At 42.5% G+C, this 23,804-nt stretch overlaps 1 protein-coding gene across 2 annotated transcripts in view; it reads right to left on the bottom strand.

The window, feature by feature from the left end:
* DMXL1 (Dmx like 1) overlaps nt 1-23,804 on the bottom strand; it is a 129,108-nt gene that overhangs the window by 87,407 nt on the left and 17,897 nt on the right. For both annotated transcript variants that reach the window (XM_063454117.1, XM_063454118.1), the window contains exon 2: nt 526-651. In XM_063454117.1, coding sequence (XP_063310187.1) covers nt 526-651 — 126 coding nt within the window. The remainder of the gene's footprint in view (nt 1-525; nt 652-23,804) is intronic.

The following is a 23,804-nucleotide window of genomic DNA, read 5'->3' as shown; positions in this document are numbered from 1 at the left end:
GGTGGTCCAGTGGATGGGCTGTTTAGGAGGGGGCTGGCAGAGAGCTCTTACTTACCTTTCCTGCAGCTCCTGTCAGCTCCCTTCTCTCACCTCCCTGCCAGTCAGCTCCCCTGTCAGCTCCACTGTAAGTCTCGCAAAACTTACAGTGGAGCTGACCGGAACAGAGGTGAGAGAAGGGAGCTGACAGGAGCTGCTGTAAAGGTAAGTAAGAGCTCTCTGCCAGCCCCCAACAGGACCGCCGGGCTTGTAATGAGCCCGGCGGTCCTTGTCTGTATTATGGCAATGTAAGTTGCCATAATATAGACATTAACTCGATTATAAGGCGAGTTGGGGTTTTTCAGCACAAAAAATGTGCTGAAAAACTCGACTTATACTCGAGTATATACGGTAAGTGTCACTTTAAAATGTAATCTCCATCAAGATCTACCGTGGTTTGCAGGAAGTTTAGAGAATTTTTCAATGTACTTATTTTAACCAATATTATTATAAACTGAAATAAAATAAAGACGAGGCATTTCCACTTACCCTGCCTTGTTGCATGGAACAGTCAATACATCCCACCAGAATGTTCCCATGTTGAACTCCAGGAATTACTTGTAATCTTTCAAAGTCACTTCCTAAAATTACAATATCACACCCAGATGCATAGGCCTGTGAAAACATAAAAAAAAAAAACACTTAACCTGGTGTATATTTTTATAGCGCCAACAAATTCCAAAACACTTTACAATGGGTGGACTAACAAACATGTAAATGTAACCAGACAAGTTTGATGCACAGAAACCGAGGGGTAGAGGGACCTGCTCAATGCTAGAGGGGGTGGGGTAAAGTGACACAAAAGATAAGGTAAGTACGGTAATAGGAAAGTATATTTGTAGAATAGTATTCAGTGAAGACTTAGTGTGTTTTTATTTAGAGCCATTAGCAGTTTAGTTGATATGCTTTTGAAAGAAATGGGTTTTTAATTATTTTTTTTTAAGGAGTGGGGACTGGGTGAGCATCCAACTAAAAAGGGAAGGGAGTTCCAGAGGAACGGTGCAGCCCTAGAGAAGTCATAAATGTGAGCATGAGAGGTGGGAGTACAAACAGAGGATAGATGTAGGTCTTTGGCCGAGCGTAGGGGCCTAGAAAGGACATACTTGTGTATTAGAAAGGATAGATAGCATTATGTAGAGATTTGAAAGCAAGAACCAGAATTTTATATTGAGCCCTATATCTTACGGGAAGCCAATGCTGGAACTGACAGTGGGATGAGGCGTGGGAGGTGCGGGGCAGAGGAGTCTCGCCGCTGCATTCATTAGACTGCAATGGGGCAAGTTGGGAGCATGTAAGACCACTGAGAAGCGGATTGCAGTAGTCAAGGCAAGAGAGGACAGTGGAATGGACCAGCACCTTAGCCGCATCTGGCATTAAGTGCACACAATGTATTTGAGATGGAAGTAGCATGGTTTAGTGTGGCGAATTGAAAATCTGGAGTGCCAAAGTGTGTCTACCCCTGTGCAGTAGACCAACCTGGCAAATCAAAGATAGATCCCCTCAGGTGGAAATGAAACCAAACAAAAATCTTTGTATAACTTAAAATGTATACAATATAACACCCAACAGTGCCCATAGTTAACATAAATATCATATAATCTATATGTATCTATCATCTATATACATCTCCTTTAAAGCCAAATATGGAGTCTACAATATTCCACATCCTACTCTTGTCACATGCCTGCTATCTTCAATGTTACATTGCAGGGTTTTTGAATGCCTCATGGTTGCCAAATCTTGGCTACTTCTAGCAGATGATCTCAGAGATTACCTAATTGGCACAATGGACCCTTAAAGAACACTAGCCCCTCACTTCTTTCCTATGGGAAAGCAGTGAATAGGCCAAAATCATCAGTCTTTATGATCTCAGCCATTAAGCCAGGACAGCAGCACAGAGATAAATACTCTGTAAAAGTAATGTATTTATTTTTTTACTTGAAAGAACAAAGAGCAATATTGAAGTAGAAATACCCAATTGTATTCCTAATGCTATATAGTGGTCATTTAATGCTCATGCAGGCTGCTTTCTCAACATAAAAATTGTGATATGAGCAAAATCTGCATGTAAGAAAGGGATAGATCTAAAATTCAGTAAAACCTTAAAAACCGCAAGCACATTACTGCTCTGTTGAAAATAAAAGAGAAAAACAGTTGTCATTATAGTGACAGGAATATAAAACCTGTACTCCGGTCACTCATTATAAAAATACTCTTTAGGCTCAGGCCCCCCTGACAGCTAAGTGAAAGGTAAGATTACTCACCTTTCTTCCAGCACTCATAGGAAAGCATTGTGAGGCTATTGCAAGTGTGCAGCAAAACACTGCGCTTGAATCAATGCTCTGAGGAACATTCAGCGCCTGTTTGCAAAGCGTGGGGACACCGTGCAGTACTGACCCAGAAAGCACCTCTAGTGGAGGTAGGAGTGACTGCCACTAGAGATTTTACTAGACAACAATGTAAAAACACAGCATTTTCTCTGAAAAGGCAATGTCAACATTGAAAACCATGCAGGGACATACTTTACACACCAGAAAAAACTAAATTAAGCTGTAGTTGTCACGGTGACTATATTGTCCCTTTAAGATCTTTTCATTAGAGGGTTTCATGTATTGCTTTTTCTCCTATATGCAGTCTATTATATTTGATACTACTGCATATCTGCACAATACAGAGTAACATTTGCTATTTAAACAACATCCAGAGGGAGTGCCTCTTCAATACATTTTCAAAATAAAACGATAATTAAAAATATAAACTCCTCTCAAATTCCCTCATTTGCTGCAACAGGAAACAAGTGGACCTTTCAGTCAATCCTACTTTTAATGATTTGTCAGGGAAGCTTTGTGCATAACCCATAAGACTGAACTTTATGGATTTCAACTTTCTAATGAAAATGATGCAGTACATGATATATCCATCAGTGAGAAGTTTAAATGAATAAGAAGAAATAATGACGTTTGAAAGGACAGCTACTAGCATTGGCAAAAGCTTAAGGTATGATTTTCAAAAATAAAACTACTTATAGCTCTACAGCGTTTGCAAAGTAAACTATGAGACAGCTGTACATAGCTGCACAACCCCCTTAAAGAGCGACTCTAAGTACTATAATCATTTAAACTATATTTCCTGGCTAATCCATGTCAGCATCAACTATGGGTTATTATCCTCCCTCTCAGCTGATAGGACATGAATCGAACATTAAAATAATGTTATATTCCAGCAGTCTTTTTTTTTGTCATCCAGCGGTTAGGCAGCAATACACTTTTTATTTAAAAGTTCATCTGCTATTAGTTTTTCATCATTGCACCTCTGTGGGGGTTAAGCCTCTCTCCACACGGAAGAACCCAGATACACCCCAAACAGTTTGTTGGTGCATAGTAACTGAAGATATTGGACATATCTATATAGTACTTTTCCCTGGATGTAGCCTCAAGAGTTCTGGCCTAATTACATCCAGTTTTTCCAAGTTTTGCAAGTAGTGGCAGCGAAGCTGCAGCCAGAGCAACTGGCATAATGCAAAACCTCAAGGTTTTTTTTATTGCTTGATGTCCTGTTGGACTACTGTACCATTGGGTAACTTTAAGAAGCATTATAGCCTGGTATAATTTGCCACCAAGAATGCATCAATTACCGTACATATATTGTAACAAGAGTGGCCAAATCAATAGGCCATTTAAAAGAAAGTTTTAAAACAGAGAAGTAGTGAGCAAAAACTATGAAGGTCATTTTAATAAGCATAGGTTTAAAAATGTGTTATCTACTGACAGACTTTCTTACACTTCGATAATGCAATTACTATATACTTCCTAGCAGAATAAAAAAAATTTAAACAGAGGTAGCTAAATATTGCTCATATCTGGTCCTCTCTCAAGAAGTAAAGGGAAACTCCACAGTCCAAAATACAAAATCACTGTTTAGTAGATATACCGCAAATGAAAACTTGCATGCAATTATGTATTTTTTCATTCGGGATATATCCAACATCAGCTTGCAAAACCTGCAGTTCTCTTGTCTGCTGTCTTTGCAAGCTCTCTCCTTCCAACTCACCCAGACATTCTGTGGCTGTCCAATCACAGACTTCCCAATACAGCTCTATGGGAAGTATTTGTAAATCAGGTACTCTGGGCAATTGCTGCCTCTTGAGATCAGCTGCATTGAGTTCCCGAAAGCAGGAAGTAGCATTACCTGTTGTGTGATTGAAAGCCAAGGGGGTATTACCTGGTTAATTTATAAAAAGTGTCAATTTCTTTTGAAATTGAAAGAATTGACCTGGCAGGGTTAACTAACTCTTCTGGTGATGCTCTGCCTATATAATGTAGATCAACACTTCTATGTCAAAACTAGACTCTTTTCATGTATGCCAGGAATGATCGACAGTGCCAGGGTGCAATGGTGACTAATGAATGGTAGCTGAAACTGAGAATGTGCAACCCTCTGTTTCAAGGTTAGTCAAAAGATCTCATCTGACCAGCCCCGAAGGCTCTCTGCACACTACCGTGGCAATAAAATGCTTTTGGGCACCCTGGCACTTCCAAGTGACCTGCAGATGGACGAAAGAAGGGACTGTACACAAAAACAGCTTGCTCCCAGCTACACATTCTGGATATAATAATTAGGTACAGGTAGGTGTGAGGCAGAGTAAGGCTACAAGTATGGCTAACTGCATGCTTCTTAATTAATTTTTTTATTGGCTCTTAACTACATGGCCCTGGCTAAAAAATTCTAGAGAAATTCATTGTGATGTATTGCATGCTGTTGCACGCGCTCACATGAACCTGTATCAATGCATAAATATTTAAGTCACCTCTTAGTACACTTTGACAGTCACCTCTATTCCTCATTTTAAAACGGAAAAAGAAAGCCAGAAGAAAGACATTGAATGGAAACTAGGTGATGAGTAACAAGGATACTGCTTTTGAAAACAGACAGTTGCCAATTCTAAATGACTAAATGTCAGCAATAAAGGGAAGAATGATACTTATAGGATACTTTAGTCCTTGTATATAAAATCTGCCAACAATCAAATATCTACTTTGACTTGAGCCACAACTAAATAGTTAAAATTACTATATTTTGTGTGGTTTATAACTTTAATGCAGGTTTTAATAGTTTGTACGGTATTATTTTACATCAGAATAACACTAAACAACTATATATCTTATTGTAATAATGAGTAAATACACAGCATTTTTAGGCTTATTCCACACGGTGTTGTCCATTACACACTTTGACACACACAGAAATGCAAAGAACAGGCTTTGTTCTGGAAATTCTAGAATTGAATAAAACATAGAAAATGACATAACTTGTGTTGACCTTTTTGATGTGATGCTCTGCTTTTCTTTAAATTTATATCATAGAGCAGCAGTGACTTCCAAAACAATGTTATCAACTCGTTGTGCAAAGTGAAAAAAAAAAAAAAAAAAGATGAACTGAAAGAAAACCACTTTCCAAGCATTGCATTATATTTATAAGCAAAGATAATATAAAACAGCTGGTCTTAAAGAATACCCCTGGTAAAAGAAGTGCATCCAGAAATGCAGGTAGCTCTCTCCAAGCGGATCAACAAGGTCAGGGAATTTTTTTTGTTTTTATGTTAATCAATAATACTCCTACGAGTTCAACCTGTCTGACGAGAAAGGTCTGTTAGACAAGAAAAAATATACCGTATATATTTTCAACTTCAAATAATCCAGCAGTTTCTTTGAGACAATTTTCATTTCATTATTTCAGTATCAAAATGAAATCATTATTTTTAAACAATGGATACAGTCCTTGGAAAGAGAATAAAAAGTTGCCAAGAAACAGATGCACACCTCGTGATCTGAAGGAAGTGAAACAACATGTTTAGAGTTAACGGTTTGAACTCCAGCAATATGCTACTCATGATTCTTGCATAGATTTGCAAGTTATATTAAATCACTTCATGTAGAAATCACAACAAAAGAGGTGTGTGTGTTTATATACACTGCTCAAAAAAATAAAGGGAACACAAAAATAACACATCCTAGATCTGAATTAAATATTCTTCTGAAATACTTTGTTCTTTACATAGTTGAATGTGCTGACAAAATCAAACAAAAATGTAAAAATGGAAATCAAAATTTTCAACCCATGGAGGTCTGGATTTGGAGTCACACTCAAAATTAAAGTGGAAAAACACACTACAGGCTGATCCAACTTTGATGTAATGTCCTTAAAACAGGTAAAAATGAGGCTCAGTAGTGTGTGTGGCGTCCACATGCCTGAATGACCTCCCTACAACGCCTGTGCATGCTCCTGATGAGGTGGTGGATGGTCTCCTGAGGGATCTCCTCCCAGACCTGGACTAAAGCATCTGCCAGCTCCTGGACAGTCTGTGGTGCAACGTGACATTGGTGGATGGAGCGAAACATGATGTCCCGGATGTGCTCAATTCGATTCAGGTCTGGGGAACGGGCGTGCCAGTCCATAGCATCAATGCCTTCGTCTTGCAGGAACTGCTGACACACTCCAGCCACATGAGGTCTAGCATTGTCTTACATTAGGAAGAACCTAGGGCCAACCGCACCATCATATGGTCTCACAAGGGGTCTGAGGATCTCATCTCGGTACCTAATGGCAGTCAGGCTACCTCTGGCGAGCACATGGAGGGCTGTGCAGTCCCCCAAAGAAATGCCACCCCACACCATTACTGACCCACTGCCAAACCGGTCATGCTGGAGGATGTCGCAGGCAGCAGAACGTTCTCCACGGCGTCTCCAGACTCTGTCACGTCTGTCACATGTGCTCAGTGTGAACCTGCTTTCATCTGTGAAGAGAACAGGGCGCCAGTGGCGAATTTGCCAATCTTGGTGTTCTCTGGCAAATGCCAAACGTTCTGTGCTCTTCACAGATGAAAGCACAACCCCCACCTGTGGAAGTCGGGCCCCCATACCACCCTCATGGAGTCTGTTTCTGACCGTTTGAGCAGACACATGCACATTTGTGACATGCTGGAGGTCATTTTGCAGGGCTCTGGCAGGGCTAATCCTGTCCCTCCTTGCACAAAGGCGGAGGTAGCGGTCCTGCTGCTGGGTTGTTGCCCTCCTACGCCCTCTTTCAAGTCTCCTGGTAGTGCCTCCATGCTCTGGACACTACACTGACAGACACAGCAAACCTTCTTGCCACAGCTCGCATTGATGTGCCATCCTGGATGAGCTGCACTACCTGAGCCACTTGTGTGGGTTGTAGACTCCGCCTCATGCAACAACTAGAGTGAAAGCACCGCCAGCATTCAAAAGTGACCAAAACATCAGCCAGGAAGCATAGGAACTGAGAAGTGGTCTGTGGTCGCCACCTGCAGAACCACTCCTTTATTGGGGGTGTCTTGCTAATTGCCTATAATTTCCACCTGTTGTCTATCCCATTTGCACAACAGCATGTGAAATTGATTGTCACTCAGTGTTGCTTCCTAAGTGGACAGTTTGATTTCAAAGAAGTTTGATTGACTTGGAATTACATTGCGTTGTTTAAGTGTTCTTTATTTTTTTTGAGCAGTGTGTGTGTGTATATATATATATATATACACACACACACACACATACATATTGATCCTGTATTGCAATTAGCACGTTCCTCCAGGGTATAAACAAGCACAGTCTTTTGATTTAACACAAATCCATGCGCTTTATTGTTGAAATTTGCTCAGGAGACCGCAGCAGAATGAAAGAAACAATAATGTAACAAAAATCCCTGCAAACAAAATCCTAGCCTGTCTAAACGCTAACATTCAATTCCCTCTCTATCGAGAATTAAACTTAAACAAAATACAGGTTTCACCAACCCTGTTTATTAGCAACTCTCTGCACTAGTGAGAAGTCAGCCTGATGCTCCAAAGGAGTAACAAAAGTCTCTCCTACCTGTCTACCAGGGAGGGTTTCATTTTCCCTTCTGCAGCTGATTACCTGCAAAGAGCAATGGGTTGGAGACTGTCCAAAACCCTGGCCTGGACCTTATTTCTCTCAGTTGTATGTAAACTGAGGAGTGGAGCTCCAGTCCACCCTACTCTCAGAATGCTCCACCCCAGAGATCCATATCTAAACATTAATTTATGTTGCATACAACACATACTCCCCCTGGGGTTAAATGTCAAATGCCGTGTCCGTCCGTGTCTCGGTATGTGTGCCCGTGTCTCGGTATGTGTGCCCGTGTCTCGGTATGTGTGCCCGTGTCTCGGTATGTGTGCCCGTGTCTCGGTATGTGTGCCCGTGTCTCGGTATGTGTGCCCGTGTCTCGGTATGTGTGCCCGTGTCTCGGTATGTGTGCCCGTGTCTCGGTATGCGTGCCCGTGTCTCGGTATGCGTGCCCGTGTCTCGGTATGCGTGTGTTTGTCTGTGTCTCTGTATGCGTGTGTTTGTCTGTGACTCTGTATGTGTGTTTGTCTGTATGTGTGTGTGTATGTATGTGTTTGTCTGTTATATATGTGTGTGTGGGTCTGTATGTATGTATGTATGTGTCGGTGGGTATGGGGGGGGGAGGGGACACGGATAGGGATAGAGGGGAGGTGGGGGCCCATGGATCAGTTTCGCACCGGGGCCTCATGGATTCTGTGTACGCCACTGAATGTCAGAATACTTTTATCAAACCAGTATTGCTTTAGAGCACAAAGGGACTCTATAGTCACCATATAAAAGAAAGAAAGACAGGTCCCCCAGCCTTCCTTCTTGCTTTTGTATGTACTTTCATTTATTTAAAATTATTTTTGAGGTGGTTTTATATTAAAAACTTTCCTCTGTTCCAGCGCCGAGCTCCCAGCCATGCCGCGCCCCCTTTTTCGTCAAAATGACGAAATCGCGGGGCCCAATAGGACGCGTCTCACAGAGTAGCGTCATCGCAATGTGGTGCGCATTCGCGGCTTCGCGCTGCACCAATCGCGTTCTTCATAGAGCGGCATTGACAGCCGCCCTATGAAGAACCTCAGCGCTTTACCGCGCATGTGCGCGGAATGCGCGTTCGCAAGCTGAGCTGTCTGACTGACAGCTCAGCTCGCTTTCTAAAATTATCAATAAGGGGGGGACCTACTGTCCCCCCCCCCCCGGCCCCCACCCCTGACCGGCGGGTGGGGGCCCTAAATACAAAGGGGGGGGGACCCTAGTTAACCCTCCCCCCCCCCCCCCCCCCAAAAAAAAAATTATCTCCCTACCTAACCCCCTCACCCTAAAAATAATGAGGGGGGGGGCCATTAACTAAAAACCTGTAAAAAAAATAAAATAGATAAAAACAACTTACCATTCGATGTTTTCTTTCTTCTAAAATCTTCTTTTTTCAGCCCCCAAAAAGGCCAAATAAAAAGCCATAATAACCGACGCAATAAAAAAAAAAACGAGCGCAAAAAAAAACAATCCATGTTCACCCATGGAGGGCTCCGCGCAGACTGGGCTCCGCAGGGCGGGGGAAGGCTTATAAAGCCCTGCAATTAGGCTAAGAACACTCTGATTGGTGGGTTTAAGCCAATCAGCGTGCTCTGTGTCATTTTACAAGCGTGGGAAAGTTCTTTGGAATTTTCCCACGCTTGTAAAATGACACAGAGCACTGTGATTGGATGGATTTCAAGCGGTGTGGGGGCCGGGGGAGGGGGGGCAGTAGGTCCCCCCGTTATTGATAATTTTAGGGCCCCCACCCACCGCTCAGGGGTGGGGGCCGGGGGGGACAATAGGTCCCCCCCTTATTGATAATTTTAGGGCCCCCACCCGCCGCTCAGGGGTGGGGGCGGGGGTGGACAGTAGGTCCCCCCCCCCTTATTGAGGGCCGGGGGGGGGGAAGTAGGTCCCCCACCCGCCGCACAGGGGTGGGGGCCGGGGGGGGGACAGTAGGTCCCCCCCCCTTATTGATCATTTTAGGACCCCCACCCGCCGCACAGGGGTGGGGACAGTAGGTCCCCCCCCCTTATTGATCATTTTAGGACCCCCACCCGCCGCACAGGGGTGGGGGCCGGGGGGGGGGGTAGGTCTCCCCCTCCCCCCCCCCCCAACCACAATTGTGGACAGACAGCATCCCTGAAGCCACGCCCACAGCAGTGCTGACAGGCTATCAGCACACAAAGCGCGTTCACAGTGCCACAGTGCCGCAGTGCTTTGTGTGCTGATAGCCCGTCTGAAGTATTCACCCAGAATGCATCAGACGAGAGGCCTTTTTAGGCCTCTGAACTCGTAAGTCCCTCTGGTGGCCGTCTGATTGACTGCAACAAGAGGTGTTCCAAGCTTCCAATGTAAACACTGCATTTTCTCAGAAAATACAGTGCTTACAAGAAAAAGGCTCCGGGTAGCTGTAGCACTCACCTGAACAACCTCATTAAGCTGAAGTTGTTCAGGTGACTATAGTGTCCCTTTAAGTTTCACAGCTATTCAGTTGTGGAGAGAGCACCCTGCACAATAAGTACGGTGGAGGCCTGGATCCTATGGCTCACTGATCTGCAATCAAGGCCATTTGAATCCCTGTTTGCACCCCAGGAGTCTCAGAATGTGTAACGTTTTTATTTTTATAATAAGTTTCTCACTGGTTTGTCTGTGGTAAAACAACTGGATGCTGTAGCATGGAATTATTGCGCCGTGGAAGCAACAGATAAAACGAATAAAAGTAAGAACTATTGCCAACAACACTAACTCAATCAAGATGGTCAGAAATCTTATCAAAGATTCTGTGGCAAAAATGGCATTGACAGCAACAAATTGGGCATAAACACATTGAAATTAGAGATATTTGTGTTGCAGAACATCTTGCTAATAAAACAGTCTTTAGTGGTTCATCCCAGTACAATAAAATCCACAACTCCTGAATAACCTGTAATAATTAAGCCAAGTGGCAATTTGGAGATTCTGACGCAGCACCAAAATCCTAGAGATGCTAGTAACTACTACTAATTTAGAATGAGTATGTGCATAATGTTCTATTCACTGCTAGAAGTATGTATAATATTGTATACACCATTTTAAACCACTCAGAAGAGAAATCAGCACTTTTATAAATCCTCTAAGGCAGCAATACCTCCCGAGCTGTCAAGCAGACCATCAAGATGGTTTAGTTTCTTACTCACTCTGAACTATAAAGCAGCATCTGACAAGAATAAAAACTCATCCCAATTCTACATATATACATGCACCTTTTGACAGACAGTGTTACTTTCTATGGCAGGGGTTTCCCAATTATGTTTTCCAGTGGAACCGTTTGACATAGTGTATCAACATCGTGGATGTGTGCATCTGTGTGTGTGTTTATATGTCAGTGTGCTTCTGTGTCAGTGTGGGTGTCTGTGTGTGCACACATCTGTGTGTCAGGATATGCATCTGTGTATGTGCATCTGTTTATATGTCAGTGTGTATCTATATCATGGTGTGTGCATGTATCAATGTTTGTGTGTGTCAGGGTGCGTGTTTGTTAGAGATCGACAGATTATCGGTTTTACCGATATAATCGGCCGATATTCGGTATTTTCGGCAATATCGGTATCGCCCAATATAGATACCGATATTGCCGATAATACCTCCTAGGACCGCCAGGCTCATTACAAGCCCGGCGGTCCTGGGGGGGGGGGAGGGGTAGCAAGCGTTTACTCACCTCCCAGCAGCTCCTCCAGCTCCCCACTGTAAGTCTCGTGAGACACGCGGCCGTCAGAGCGCTGCCATGGGAACGCTCAGAGCGGCACGCTGGCCGCGAGACTTACACTAGGGAGCTGGAGGAGCTGCTGGGAGGTAAGTAAATGCTTGCTGCCCGCCCCCTGACAGCTCAGCCAATGCCACTGGACCACCAGGGACTGCTATATCCCCCCCTCCCTGGCCAGGTAACAAGCAGGAAGGGGAAACAAAAATAAATGATAATTAAATATAAAAAAAAATAAATGTAATATAAAAATTTTTTTTAATAAAAAATGCCCCCTCACACACACTCCATTATATACACATACACTACACAAACACACTGTGTATAATGCAGTGTTTGTGTAGTTTTTGTTTGTATAGTGTGTGTATATAATGCAGTGTGTTTATATAATGCACACTATACAAACACACTATACAAACAAACACACTACACAAACACTGCATTATATACACAGTGTGTTTGTGTAGTGTGTTTATATAATTCAGTGCGTGTTTGTGTAGTGTGTTTATATACACACACACTATACAAACACACACACTTTGCATTTAGTATATCCAGCATTCACTTTACACACACACACACACACACTGCATCCACAACACACACAGCTCCCCTGTCTAAACACACGCATCCACTACACGTGGCATGTATATTTTGTGCATTTACCTTTAGAAATAGTTTTTATTTTCCAAAATGGTAAATGTACATAATATCGGCTATCGGCCTGAAAGTTCACAGAATATCGGTATCGGCTCTAAAAAATCAATATCGATCGATCCCTAGTGTTTGTGTATATTTCGTGTATGCGTGTGTTAAGGTGTGCGTACGTGTATGTGTCTATATGAATAGTATGTGCATATATCCAAACAGCCATACACAATATAACACAAATATTACATACAAACACACCCCTCCACACACATACATCAGCACACCCCTGCAATCAAAAGCAAACATTACATACAAAAACCCCTGTATTAAAACACTAGAACTATATACAAGCACCCCTTCAAACACCAACACTGTACATTACACTATACCGCCAGTAAATTCTGCAGCGCTGTATAGATATAGAACCTAGAAATTTTGAGTTCCTTGGAAAAATATTGAAATATTAAGGGCACCTTGAACCTAAAAAGTTTGGGAACAACCGCTGTAAAGGAAAATATTTACCGATCAGTAGCCACTATCATCACTGATATAATGCCTGCAAGTTTGCTGAAAATGTCAACTCACTACCTGCTTCCAAACAGTACAGGGCATTTCAATGGGTCATATTCCTACAGACAGGGCAGGAGAGAGGAGAGTGCATGGACTGTTTTAAAAATGCTTTATTTTTAAATATAGGATTAACAGTATCTACTTCATGTGGGTAATGCACTCAAATACAAACATTCTTTTTACATTATGTTCTCATATTTAGTCATCTGTAATGCTAATAATGCCTTCAGGGTCCTTACAAATAATTAAAAGAAAAGCATTTGACCATTTGCATATATTTCTGTCACATCTACTGTAGGTAAGGACAAACTGCATTATTGCTTTTAAACGAACATCTCCAACCTTATGTTGCAAGAAAAGGACAGTTTATGCGGTATAAATTATTTATTTTTTTTAAATGAAATGCTTTAAAGACTGAACAAATAAGTAAAAGCTAAAAATTGTGTAAATGGGGGGCGGGGCCGGGCCATCGAGCTGAGCAGCAGTCATCTTCCTCATCTCCGGTCTCCGTTATCTAACAATGGTAATTTACAGCCAAAAGTGCCCAGCAGACCACTAACTACTGCTACCTATACCTGTGAGAACCCACCAGCAACCAGGAGATCCTGGCTGGGGCCCTGTACACATTAATATCAAGCCTACCGACGTCTCAGGCCTATCTCCAGGCTTCACTACGATGCCACGACATACTGCAACGTTAGAATATGCCGGCCTACTCCTAAATGTGCATGAGGCGGCTTCCCAGAGCCCTGTGGGGCACGAAACCGACGGTGGGTGTTACCTCGCAATCTAAGTCACAGCGAAGGATGGCGATCTCCCCTACTCCCGCCAAATCTATGGGGTGCGAATACCCATCACATTATGCCTGGGAACGGAGGTACAAGAAAACACACTCACGTGCCGCGAAGGGCTTCAACATGTCTACCATAAGCCCTGGGGGATTGCAGGCCTGTGGAAGGAGCCACTCGGAACGTCCACCCACCAGAGGCACGTTGTCCTCAGCCTCTAGGTTTGAGGGGGGCCTAGAGAGATTAGCCCCCAATACCGCAAGCCCTGTGGAGCCATAGATTGTGGAGCTGTGGTGTACCGGTGGCCGCGAGTGAAGCACGGCGGAACCAAGTGTGTGGCAGGAGCTGGGAGAGACATTTCAGGGGTCAAAGCCTCACTAAGTCCCTGAAGGTGCAGGTGAGGTGCAGGGGATGAATGGCCTGTGGACCCTGGGGGGGGAGGGGCCCTTGCGGACTGTTTCACTCTCTGAGTGCCCACTTCACCACAGACCACTCTGCTGGAGGGGTGGAACTGAAGGGGGATCTGGAAGGAGGCCCCAGATCCTCTGGGAGCTGGGAGACAAAGCTACCGTATTGCAGGCAGCCTGCCAAGGTTTACTTTCACCAGACTACCATAACTACATAGGCATCCCCTTTGTGATCTTAATTTTATTACAATTGTTTATTACCCTTTATTATATTAGTTCAGGGTGTACTGATATGCCCGGCTGCGCGTGCATAGCACAGGGCCCTTTGGAGCGCAGGTATACATTCCCATTGGCGCTTAACAGGGGACCTCACGTGGGCCCTTTTTCCTAATCTATGTCTCCCCTTCTTAGAAGGCTGGAACAAATTTTTTTATATAACCCGACATAAAACTTACAAAACGCTTAGTTCAGCTCTATGCCATTACTGGCAAGTCGAATAAGCACCACTATACATCACACCAGTGTGCAGGCAGTGACGCACCTAACGGTTTAACTAACACTGGAACCTGTATACGCTCCCAGAGGCCGACCTATGCTATAATTTTTTATTTTATGTATTTTCTCATTTTTATGCAGAAACAGGATTTAAGACAATACGCCTAACTATGAAGTTTTATCAATCTATGCTACTACCTACCTACCAACTTCACCTACCAAGGCATTAACTAGTACAGTTAAAGTGTGAAGGAATACATAGTCTCACCATTACGTTACTAGTTTGGGCGCGTATGGCTAACACCACCTATATACAGCCTTATTATCATCCTGACATTTAAATGTATTTAGGCTACGGCTAAAGAAGATTGCTTATGCTACCTTTTCTTTGTATTATATGCAGGAACTGAAGAGATGTTGCGCTTATCGTTTTATCACTGTAATCGTCACATTAGACACGTGTTCATGCTTCTCCTGTGTGATTACCATGTAGAATGTTATCTATGCCTTACGTTTAACCAGTTTTGACATAACCAACTGTAAGCAGCTATTATTGTCCATTTCTTGTTGCCTATGAGCATGTATTATAAACACTGATCTTGAATAAAAAATAAATTTAAAAAATTGTGTAATTGTATATACTTTATACATACACAAAATTGCTGTTTTGTGATATGTATGTATGCCATCTATGCATCTCTTGCTTCAAATAAATGTCATGGTAATATTACTTCAATCACAAAGTGCTCAGTAGTGAAGGAAATAATGGGATGTGCTGTATATAGGATAAGCTGGTGCCAGAATCAATTTATGGGCCAGAGTGATGATAATGTTACAGGGGAAATGCACCAGACGGTCTCCTGGCAGCATGCAGAGGAGCCTCTGCCTATCGTGAGCCAAGATATTGTCAGAGCGGTCCCATGGTAAACCGCGTCAACGCTCCCATCAGAGATGGTAAGAGGGAGAGAAATGGTCTGCACTCTGTAGAGGTACAAACCACATAACTATCCCACTGGGGCACCACGTATCAGCGGGCTCCCTCTACCCATACATGGTAATAAGAGGGAGAGAGTTGTAAATAATTAGTAAATTCATCATCTTGACATCTACGGCACAACATACTCTACATGGTCTATAAACACACAGTACACATCCTGCACGCACACCATCCCCTATAGACACTATGCTCCTATAAACATCCACACACACAATGCAAACCCCTGCAGCCCCTAGATAGATATACAGTTCTCTCTCTCTCTCATTTACATACACACACACTTTAATTTGTTCTGATTTTAGTATGCTACAATATCGGTTTCACTTCTGAAATCAATAACTTTTATCAACAATTAACTTTATGTACTGTCACACTTCCAATAGAAAGTCACAGGCTGCAATATGAAGACAACACAAACAGTGAACATCTCAAAATATGTTTATTTTATTCAAGAATTACAAAGTGCTCTTAAATATACGTTGGAACATGAGATTTCAAAGAAATCTACTAAGAAACAGTGCTTGACATCTACGGCACAAAATACATGTTTGTGAATCTTTCAAACAACTATGAAGTTTCTGCTTTCTGTTTTTTAGCGATCATCCTTTGAAGTGCCAAATGTGCTGGCGGTGTGTCTCAATCAAAAGTAGATAATAAAAAATAAAATTACTACAATACTGGAATAGCCTGTTCAGTAATGGTTTCCAGGAACCTATGGCGCAAAGTCTTAGTCGGGCGACTGCACAGTATACAAAAAAAAAAAACTAAATATTTTACTCTCTGCACTTTTACATATCTGTGTGCTTTATGTAGGGCCAGCGTAGTCATCTGAAAAGTAGTAAATAGTATAACAAAACTGCCAGTTATGTACTTAGGTTATTCATCAAAGGTCACGAAAATAAGACAACAGAGCTACAAAGCAACATCAGAAGTGTAAATGAAATGTTTAGGCTTTATTTATAAGACTAATATCTCATACTATCCTCACAATCCAGTTCCTAAAAATCTTACACCAGCACGGAATACTCTGATTATTTAGCACAGGTTGCTCAATACACCTGATGTTTTTATACAAGATCTTTAAAGGACCACAATAGTCACCCAGACCACTTCAGCTCAATGAAGTGGTCTGGGTGCCAGGTCCCCCAGGTTTGAACCCTGCAGCTGTAAACTTAGCAGTTTCAGAGAAACTGCTATGTTTACATTGCAGGGTTAATCCAGCCTCTCGAAAATCACATTGAGCCCGCAGAACGTCCCTAGGAAAGCATTGAGAAATGCTTTCCTATGGGCATTTTTAATGTGCGCGTGGTTCTGGACGCGCATGCGCATTCAACTCCACTCGGAGGGGAAGGAGAGGTCACCAGCACAGAGGGAGCCCGGCGCTGGATAAAGGTAAGTGGCTTTAACCCCTTCAGCCCAGCGGGAGGGGGGCCCCTAAGGATTATATAGTGCCAGGAAAACGAGTTTGTTTTCCTGACACTATAGTGGTCCTTTAAAGGCTAGAATAGAGTGCCCTATAATTTGCCCTTAAAAGGATCACTATTTCAGGCCTTGAAGAACCTAGACACCAGGTCGCCTCTGTTTTGTAAGCCCGTTCCTTCAAAGACAGCAAATCAGTATCTTCTCAGAGATGCATTGAATCAATGCACCTCTATGTGGAATGTTTAGCACCTCTATGCAAATTGTAGAGACGCTGAATTTACGTGCTGCACTGAGAAAGGAAGCACTCTAGTAGCCTTCTGAGTGAAAAGGCAATGTTTACATTGAAAAGCCTGTAGGGACAGACTATAGACACCAGAAACCCTAAATTAAGCTGTAGAGTGATTCTCGTGACTATAGCGTCCCTTTAAGAATTGTATTTTCGTCGTTGAAAATTAAAAGAAAATTTCGCTCATTAAAGTGGCCTGGGTGCAGTGTCCCTTTTGCATTTAGTGCCCTGATCAATGCTTTTCTTTGGGGATGTCTAATGCCTGTGCAGCACTTACCGCAAATGCGCATTACTCGTCGCAGGATGTCAGAGGGGGTGGAGGGATTTTAACACTTTAACAGGACAGGAGTAAGGTGCAGGGGGAGCAATAGTACCAGTAATACAGCTTTGTATTCCTGGCACTATAGTATCCCTTCAAGGTATAAAAGAAATACATTTAAAAAAAAAAAGTAACTTTTTTTTTTTTTTTTTTTTAAACTGGCTCCTAAATTCCAAGTGCCCGAGTTGTAGATCTCGTACCCTCCCCTAGAAAATATAAAAAAATATATGAGAGAGAGAGAAGCCGTATTAGTCCAGTGATGTAGATGTAAAAGTTTATATTATATATATATATAAATATAAACTTTCCTTTTCTCCAGCGACAAAATTCCATCAGCACATGCATCCAAATGCTTCTCACAAATGCATCTTCACATGAACAAGTGTTACTTGGTTCTTGTAAAGGAACTGGCTCTAGGGAGTTTAACCCTGCAATATAAACACTGCAGTTTACATTACAGAGTTATAAATAACAGACTGTCTGCACCCAGACCATTTCCCGGAGATGAATTGGTCCTTTTAAGTGTACCGGTCACTTTTTCTTTTCTACATAGTTTGCAAAGACTCCTGAAGGTGACATCTCCAGGTAGGGTTTGGTGACCATGGGGTGCAGTGGAAAGTAGGTTTTGCTTAACTTAAGCGGTCCCTCATGACCGCATTCAACTTTTTCCTGAAGTCCATTTTAGGGTCCTGGAATTACATCTGCTTTAGGCTGCGAGAGTACTGGGGTCTATGATGGATCCAGCAAGATCGCAGGAGGCTCCATAGTTCACATCTTGAGCAAGATGATGGCTTAATACCACAGTTGTCACTGCTGACGGGACCGGACAAACATGGACAGAAGAAATTCAACTTTTGTCAAAGCCAGGCTTGCCTATAAGACACATTTAATCAATACAGTACTTCTCTGTAAGAAGGCTTGAATCCAATGCTTCACACAACGATTACCCAGCATCAGTCTACTCACAGCCGCAAGAAGGTGTGGAAAAAAAACAAAATCCAAACTATGCTGTTCCTCAGAAATGGCACAGTTTTCATCTGCAAGGCTGCAGGATCAGGCATCTATGCCCAAAATAATTTCACTTGGACCAAGTGATTTACTTAGACTGTTGCTTTAAAGCTTTTCTACTTTTTTTTAGTGTAAAAACTGTTTGGGTCCAATCACCCCGATTTGTATCAAATTATTTTGGAGTGGACTGCCAAAAACTATGGTCCTCCGCTAGTCTACAGACTGGCCATCTCTACTATGGCTTATCAAATGCAGAAGTATGACCCTGTCCAATTTGGGGGTGGCGGGAATTCGTATGCTAACCTTGAGTTAGCAGAATCATCTCAGACTTTCACTGTTCCTGCCAAATACTGGATGAGTTTATGCAAAATTTGAAAATTAAAACTATTGTATTCCAAATAAACACTAAAACATATTGTAACAGTTACTGTGCAATGAAGCAAGCACTTTACTGCTTTGATTTCGTTTGTTGACATTTTGTTTTATCCATGATCCCTCCTACCTTCCTGCATAGGTTGGAGAAGCATTATAAATAGTTTATATGGACAATGCTTCTTGACATCAGAGAGTTTGCCGTAGTTTCAAAAGCAAATTACGTTTTTTGATTCACTCCCATTACTTTTAGGCAATAAGATCATATTGTTCTGTCTATACTTAAAGTATTTTAAAACGTACAGATTTCTCTGCTTTCCCTTCTGAATTTAAAAATGAACAATAGGAGAGTAGTGATGTCCAGAACAGTTTGCCGGGAGGTGGGAGGATCTGGGAGGGAGGGTCTGCTGCTGATTGGCTGGAATGTGTCTGCTGCCTGTGAGGTACAGGGTCAAAGTTTACTCAATGATAACGAATAGGGGGCGGACCGAACATCGCGCGTGTTCGCAACCGCGAACACCCTATGTTTGCCGGCGAACGGTTCCCGTGGGAACTGTTCGGGACATCACTATAGGAGAGTATTCTTTATACTCCAGTCTTTAATTTAGCATAATTACATTTGTAATCTGAGAGATCACAATAAATGTGTACTAAAAGGCTACACCAACATTTTTTTTAGATGTAAAATGTCTCAGTTCCCTCTCCCCTCCTGGGAGTCTTTAACATTATATTGTATGGATTATATTTTTATATTACAGTGAGACCTCGGTTTACGAATTTTATGCGTTTTCTGGGACGTTTCTTATTGCGAAACATTTGTAAATCGAAACGTGGATTCCCATAGGAATGCATTGAAAATCAATTAATCTGTTCTGGAGGTCAGAAAAAAGTCAAAATGAGCTGGCATGGAAACCAACCCACAATGCAGAACACACAATAAAAGGCATGCAAACGACAAACCTCAGCTCCCTACCTTTCCAAAACAACTGCAAACAATTTCCAGAATGGCTCCAAAACTCGATGCTAAAGCTACTGCAACACCTACACACTCGACGCCACGTGCTAACCACAGGCTCCAGTAAATTTTTGTAAACCGAGGCATTATTTTCAATGGATTTTCATTTGTAAACCGAAGATTACCATATATACTCGAGTATAAGACGAGTTTTTCAGCACATTTTTTGTGCTGCAAAACCCCCACTTGTCTTATACTCGAGTCAATGTCTGTATTATGGCAACTTACATTGCCATAATACAGACCTGGACCAACGGGCTCATTACAAGCCCGGCGGTCCTGTTGGGGGCTGGGAGCAAGCGGTTACATAACTTTCCTGCAGCTCCTGTCAGCTCCCTTCTCCTGCGTTCCAGTCAGCTCCACTAAGTCTTGTGAGAGCCCCAGCGTCAGAGTTGCCACGGGTCACCGTGGCAATGCTCCGCGCGGCACTCAGACCGCGAGATTTACAGTGGAGCTGAACGGCACGGAGGAGAAGGGAGATGACAGGAGCTGCAGGAAAGGTAAGTTACAGCTCGCTGCCAGCCCCCCCTCCTACACAGCCCATGCCACTGGACCACCAGGGAATGAGAGCCCTCCTCCCTGTCCATGTATCAAGCAGGGAGGGGGACAAAAAGATATAAATAAAAATTTAAATATAATAAAATAAATTTAATAATATTAAAATAAAATAAAAATATTAAAAAAATAATTTAATATTAAAATAATTTAAAAAAAGATAATAAAAATGCCCACCCCCCAAGGTTACACACTCTGCATCACATACATACACACTACAAAAAATAAATATTCAATTAATGTCTTTTTTTGGGATCTAATTTTATTTAGAAATTTACCAGTAGCTGCGGCATTTCCCACCCTAGTCTTATACACGAGTCAATAAGTTTTCCCAGTTTTTTGGGGTAAAATTAGGGGTCTCGACTTATATTCGGGTCGACTTATACTCAAGTATATAAGGTATGTTAACCGTGGCATTTGTAAACCGAGGTCCCACTGTATATGTTTTGATATACATGCTTTTTATATTTTTAACCTATTTGTGGATAACTCTGTGCAGTTACGGGTTTATCAACACTGACACTTCGTATATGCATCAAACCAATCCTAGCCTGCATGCAGAGGTACATATTCAGAAGGTATACACACACACACGTCCTTGTGTCTGGGAATTTGTCAGTCAACACTGGCAAGTGGCGCGGCGGCAGTGAAAGCAGGTGGCCCGCCGGTGGTGGGAGCTGTAAACTTCCTGCAGTTCTTGCTTTGCTCCCTCGCAAGTAGGGATCGACCGATTATCGGTCTGACCGATATCAGCTGATATTCTGTATTTTCGGCAATATCGTATTGGCCTACAGAGATACCGATATTTTCCCGATAATACATACCAGGATCATGACAAGCCCGGTGGTCCTGGAGGGCCCAACAAGCTCTTGCTTACCTTCCCAGCAGCTCCCCTGTCTAACACTCGCGAGTCCCACGGCCGTCAGAGCGTTGCCACAGGTTACCGTGGCACACAGGCCGCGAGAGTTAGACAGGGGAGCCCCCACTGCACAGTCCATGCCACACCCCCTCCCTGGCCAAGTAAGAAACAGGGAGTGGGGACAAAAAAATTAAATTACAAAATGTTTTTCAAATAAAAATTTCTTTAAATAATCTACAAGTGCCCCGCCCGAGATCAGGCTCTGGATCTGCCACGGATTCGAAGTTTTATTTTGATCAGAATGAGTGCAATTGCCTCTGTCCTTATGGGGTTAAAAGAACACTCCAACCACCATATCCACTAAAGTGCACTGTAGTGGTTATGGAGCCAGGAGTGCCCTGGTGCATACTTTATGTAAGTAGTCAAACTGTTTGGCTTCTAACCTGGGGTCTAGTGGGCACCACTCCTTTCCTCCTCACGAGAGTCAGAAGCACCTGCAGGTTTATCTCAGAAAAGAGATCTACCAGCAAAAGGGAAAAAGGAAGCAGCGCATAGCAGGGTAAGAAGTCAAACTGTTAGCAAATGCTTTGACTATAGACACGAAGGGCACTCTTGACAACAACAACGTTAGAATATGGCGCTTGGAGTGTTTAATTAATCTGTGCTTCCAAAGCAGTGTGCTTTGGGTCTACTGGCCCGGTAGATACAGTGTTAAACTAACATTCCAGGTTATCTATACTTCAAATTATTAATATGCTGAGCAGGCAGCACTTATGTAATTTACAATTTACAATGGGTGATCACTCTGATGACAGCCAGGCTAAAAAAAAAAAAACAACCCCTGTTAATCTGCACAAAGCTGCAAATGAAATCCATATGTTTGCTAATGAAATGTATGAATCATTTTCTCATGCACCCATTACTGTATAACATTTGTAGAAATATTCACCATTAACATCTGAATGATTGGCTTTGTAAAACGATGGTACACTGGGTAGCTTAGTAGTTTGACCTTCTTGCACAATGTAGTAATTATTAAAGATCAATACTGTGTCACAAACAGTAGAGGACAAAGGCGTCTAAGTTTTGTCTCTGGTCTGACAAAATGATATCTCTGAGCAATGCCACAAATAAACAAAACATTTTCCTACCACTCCTCTCCTAGTCTGTTGACTATACAAAAGCTTATGTTTGTGTGCCTTCAGCAGAGGAGAAAGAACAAGTTGTGGGCACCCCAACAAGGATATTTCCAGAGTGTCAGCTTTTCAACATAGGAACAAAATAAACGAGCCGTGAATGAAACATGGGAAACATACTCGCTTCTATTTTAAGAGCTAGTTTTAAAAGAGCCGGATTCTGTTGCTAATTACCACTCAAACTAGCTTTGTGTTAAATGTTCAAGCACTGGCTGAGAAATATCGATAACCATCGCCTAACTGTAGTAGCAAAAAAAAATTCAAAAAATACATACACCGACTTTATTTAAATTCAAGTTGTAATTGCAGAGATAACCGGCATCCGAACACATAGGGACATGACAAATTATAGGTGTCTGTACCAACCAACAATACCATAGTTTTATAAGATTAAGATTCCGAAAACCACCTGAATTACCTGCACATTTTATAAACTGCTAAATTTCTGTTTACAATTATTGCCGCACGCAAGTAACAAAAACGACCTTTGAAAGGCAGAAGTGCTGCATAATGCAGGAAGTTTAATCATTTTTTGCTTATTTTTTTATTTTGTAAGCGAAATGATAACATACATTGAACCGGTTTGCACAGGAAATAGACGGATGCATGTATGCACTGTTGCCTCCGCAGAGGCATGGTACCTTGATCAGGGGTAATGCAAATAACATCTTTCACATAAGAAAAAACAGAGGTAGAAATAAGCAGTGCGTGGCATCCTAGTATCCGCTCCGTGTACCAAGTTGGTCAGGGTTGGGGTGAAGTCGGGAATGTGTGTGTATGCATGTATATATGTATGTCCTAGTGCCTTTGCAGAGGCATGTTACGTGCATATGGCCATGTGGGTAATTTCTCGTCTATGTTGCGTTGGGCGGTTTGCATTCCTTGAACACCAGGTCTGTGTGTGGTGTCAGTGGGATGTTGAACTGAGGCTTATCAAACTAGTATATCATAGAGCAATATTGACATTCAATGATCAGTTGGCCAGGTTGGCAGCAATTATGTTCTGTAGGTTACATTGTGGATAAAGTATATATCTGAGTAGGTAGTTGGTTGTATCTGGTGGGGTTGAGTGGTCCCTATCATTGTAGCGGCCTGTATGTTGCCACTGGGTTGGTTGCTCATTGGCAGGCAAAGAGTCAGGGAAGGTAAATAATAATCGTAGTTGTGGGGTTCAGAGAGGGGGGTGCCTGCTACTGTGTGGTTGGACGG

The sequence above is a fragment of the Pelobates fuscus genome, chromosome 5 (assembly GCF_036172605.1).
Source record: "Pelobates fuscus isolate aPelFus1 chromosome 5, aPelFus1.pri, whole genome shotgun sequence".
In the NCBI taxonomy this organism is placed as follows: Eukaryota; Metazoa; Chordata; class Amphibia; order Anura; family Pelobatidae; genus Pelobates; species Pelobates fuscus.
The sequence above is the reverse complement of the archived record's forward strand: the minus strand, read 5'-3'. Positions and strand labels throughout refer to the sequence as shown.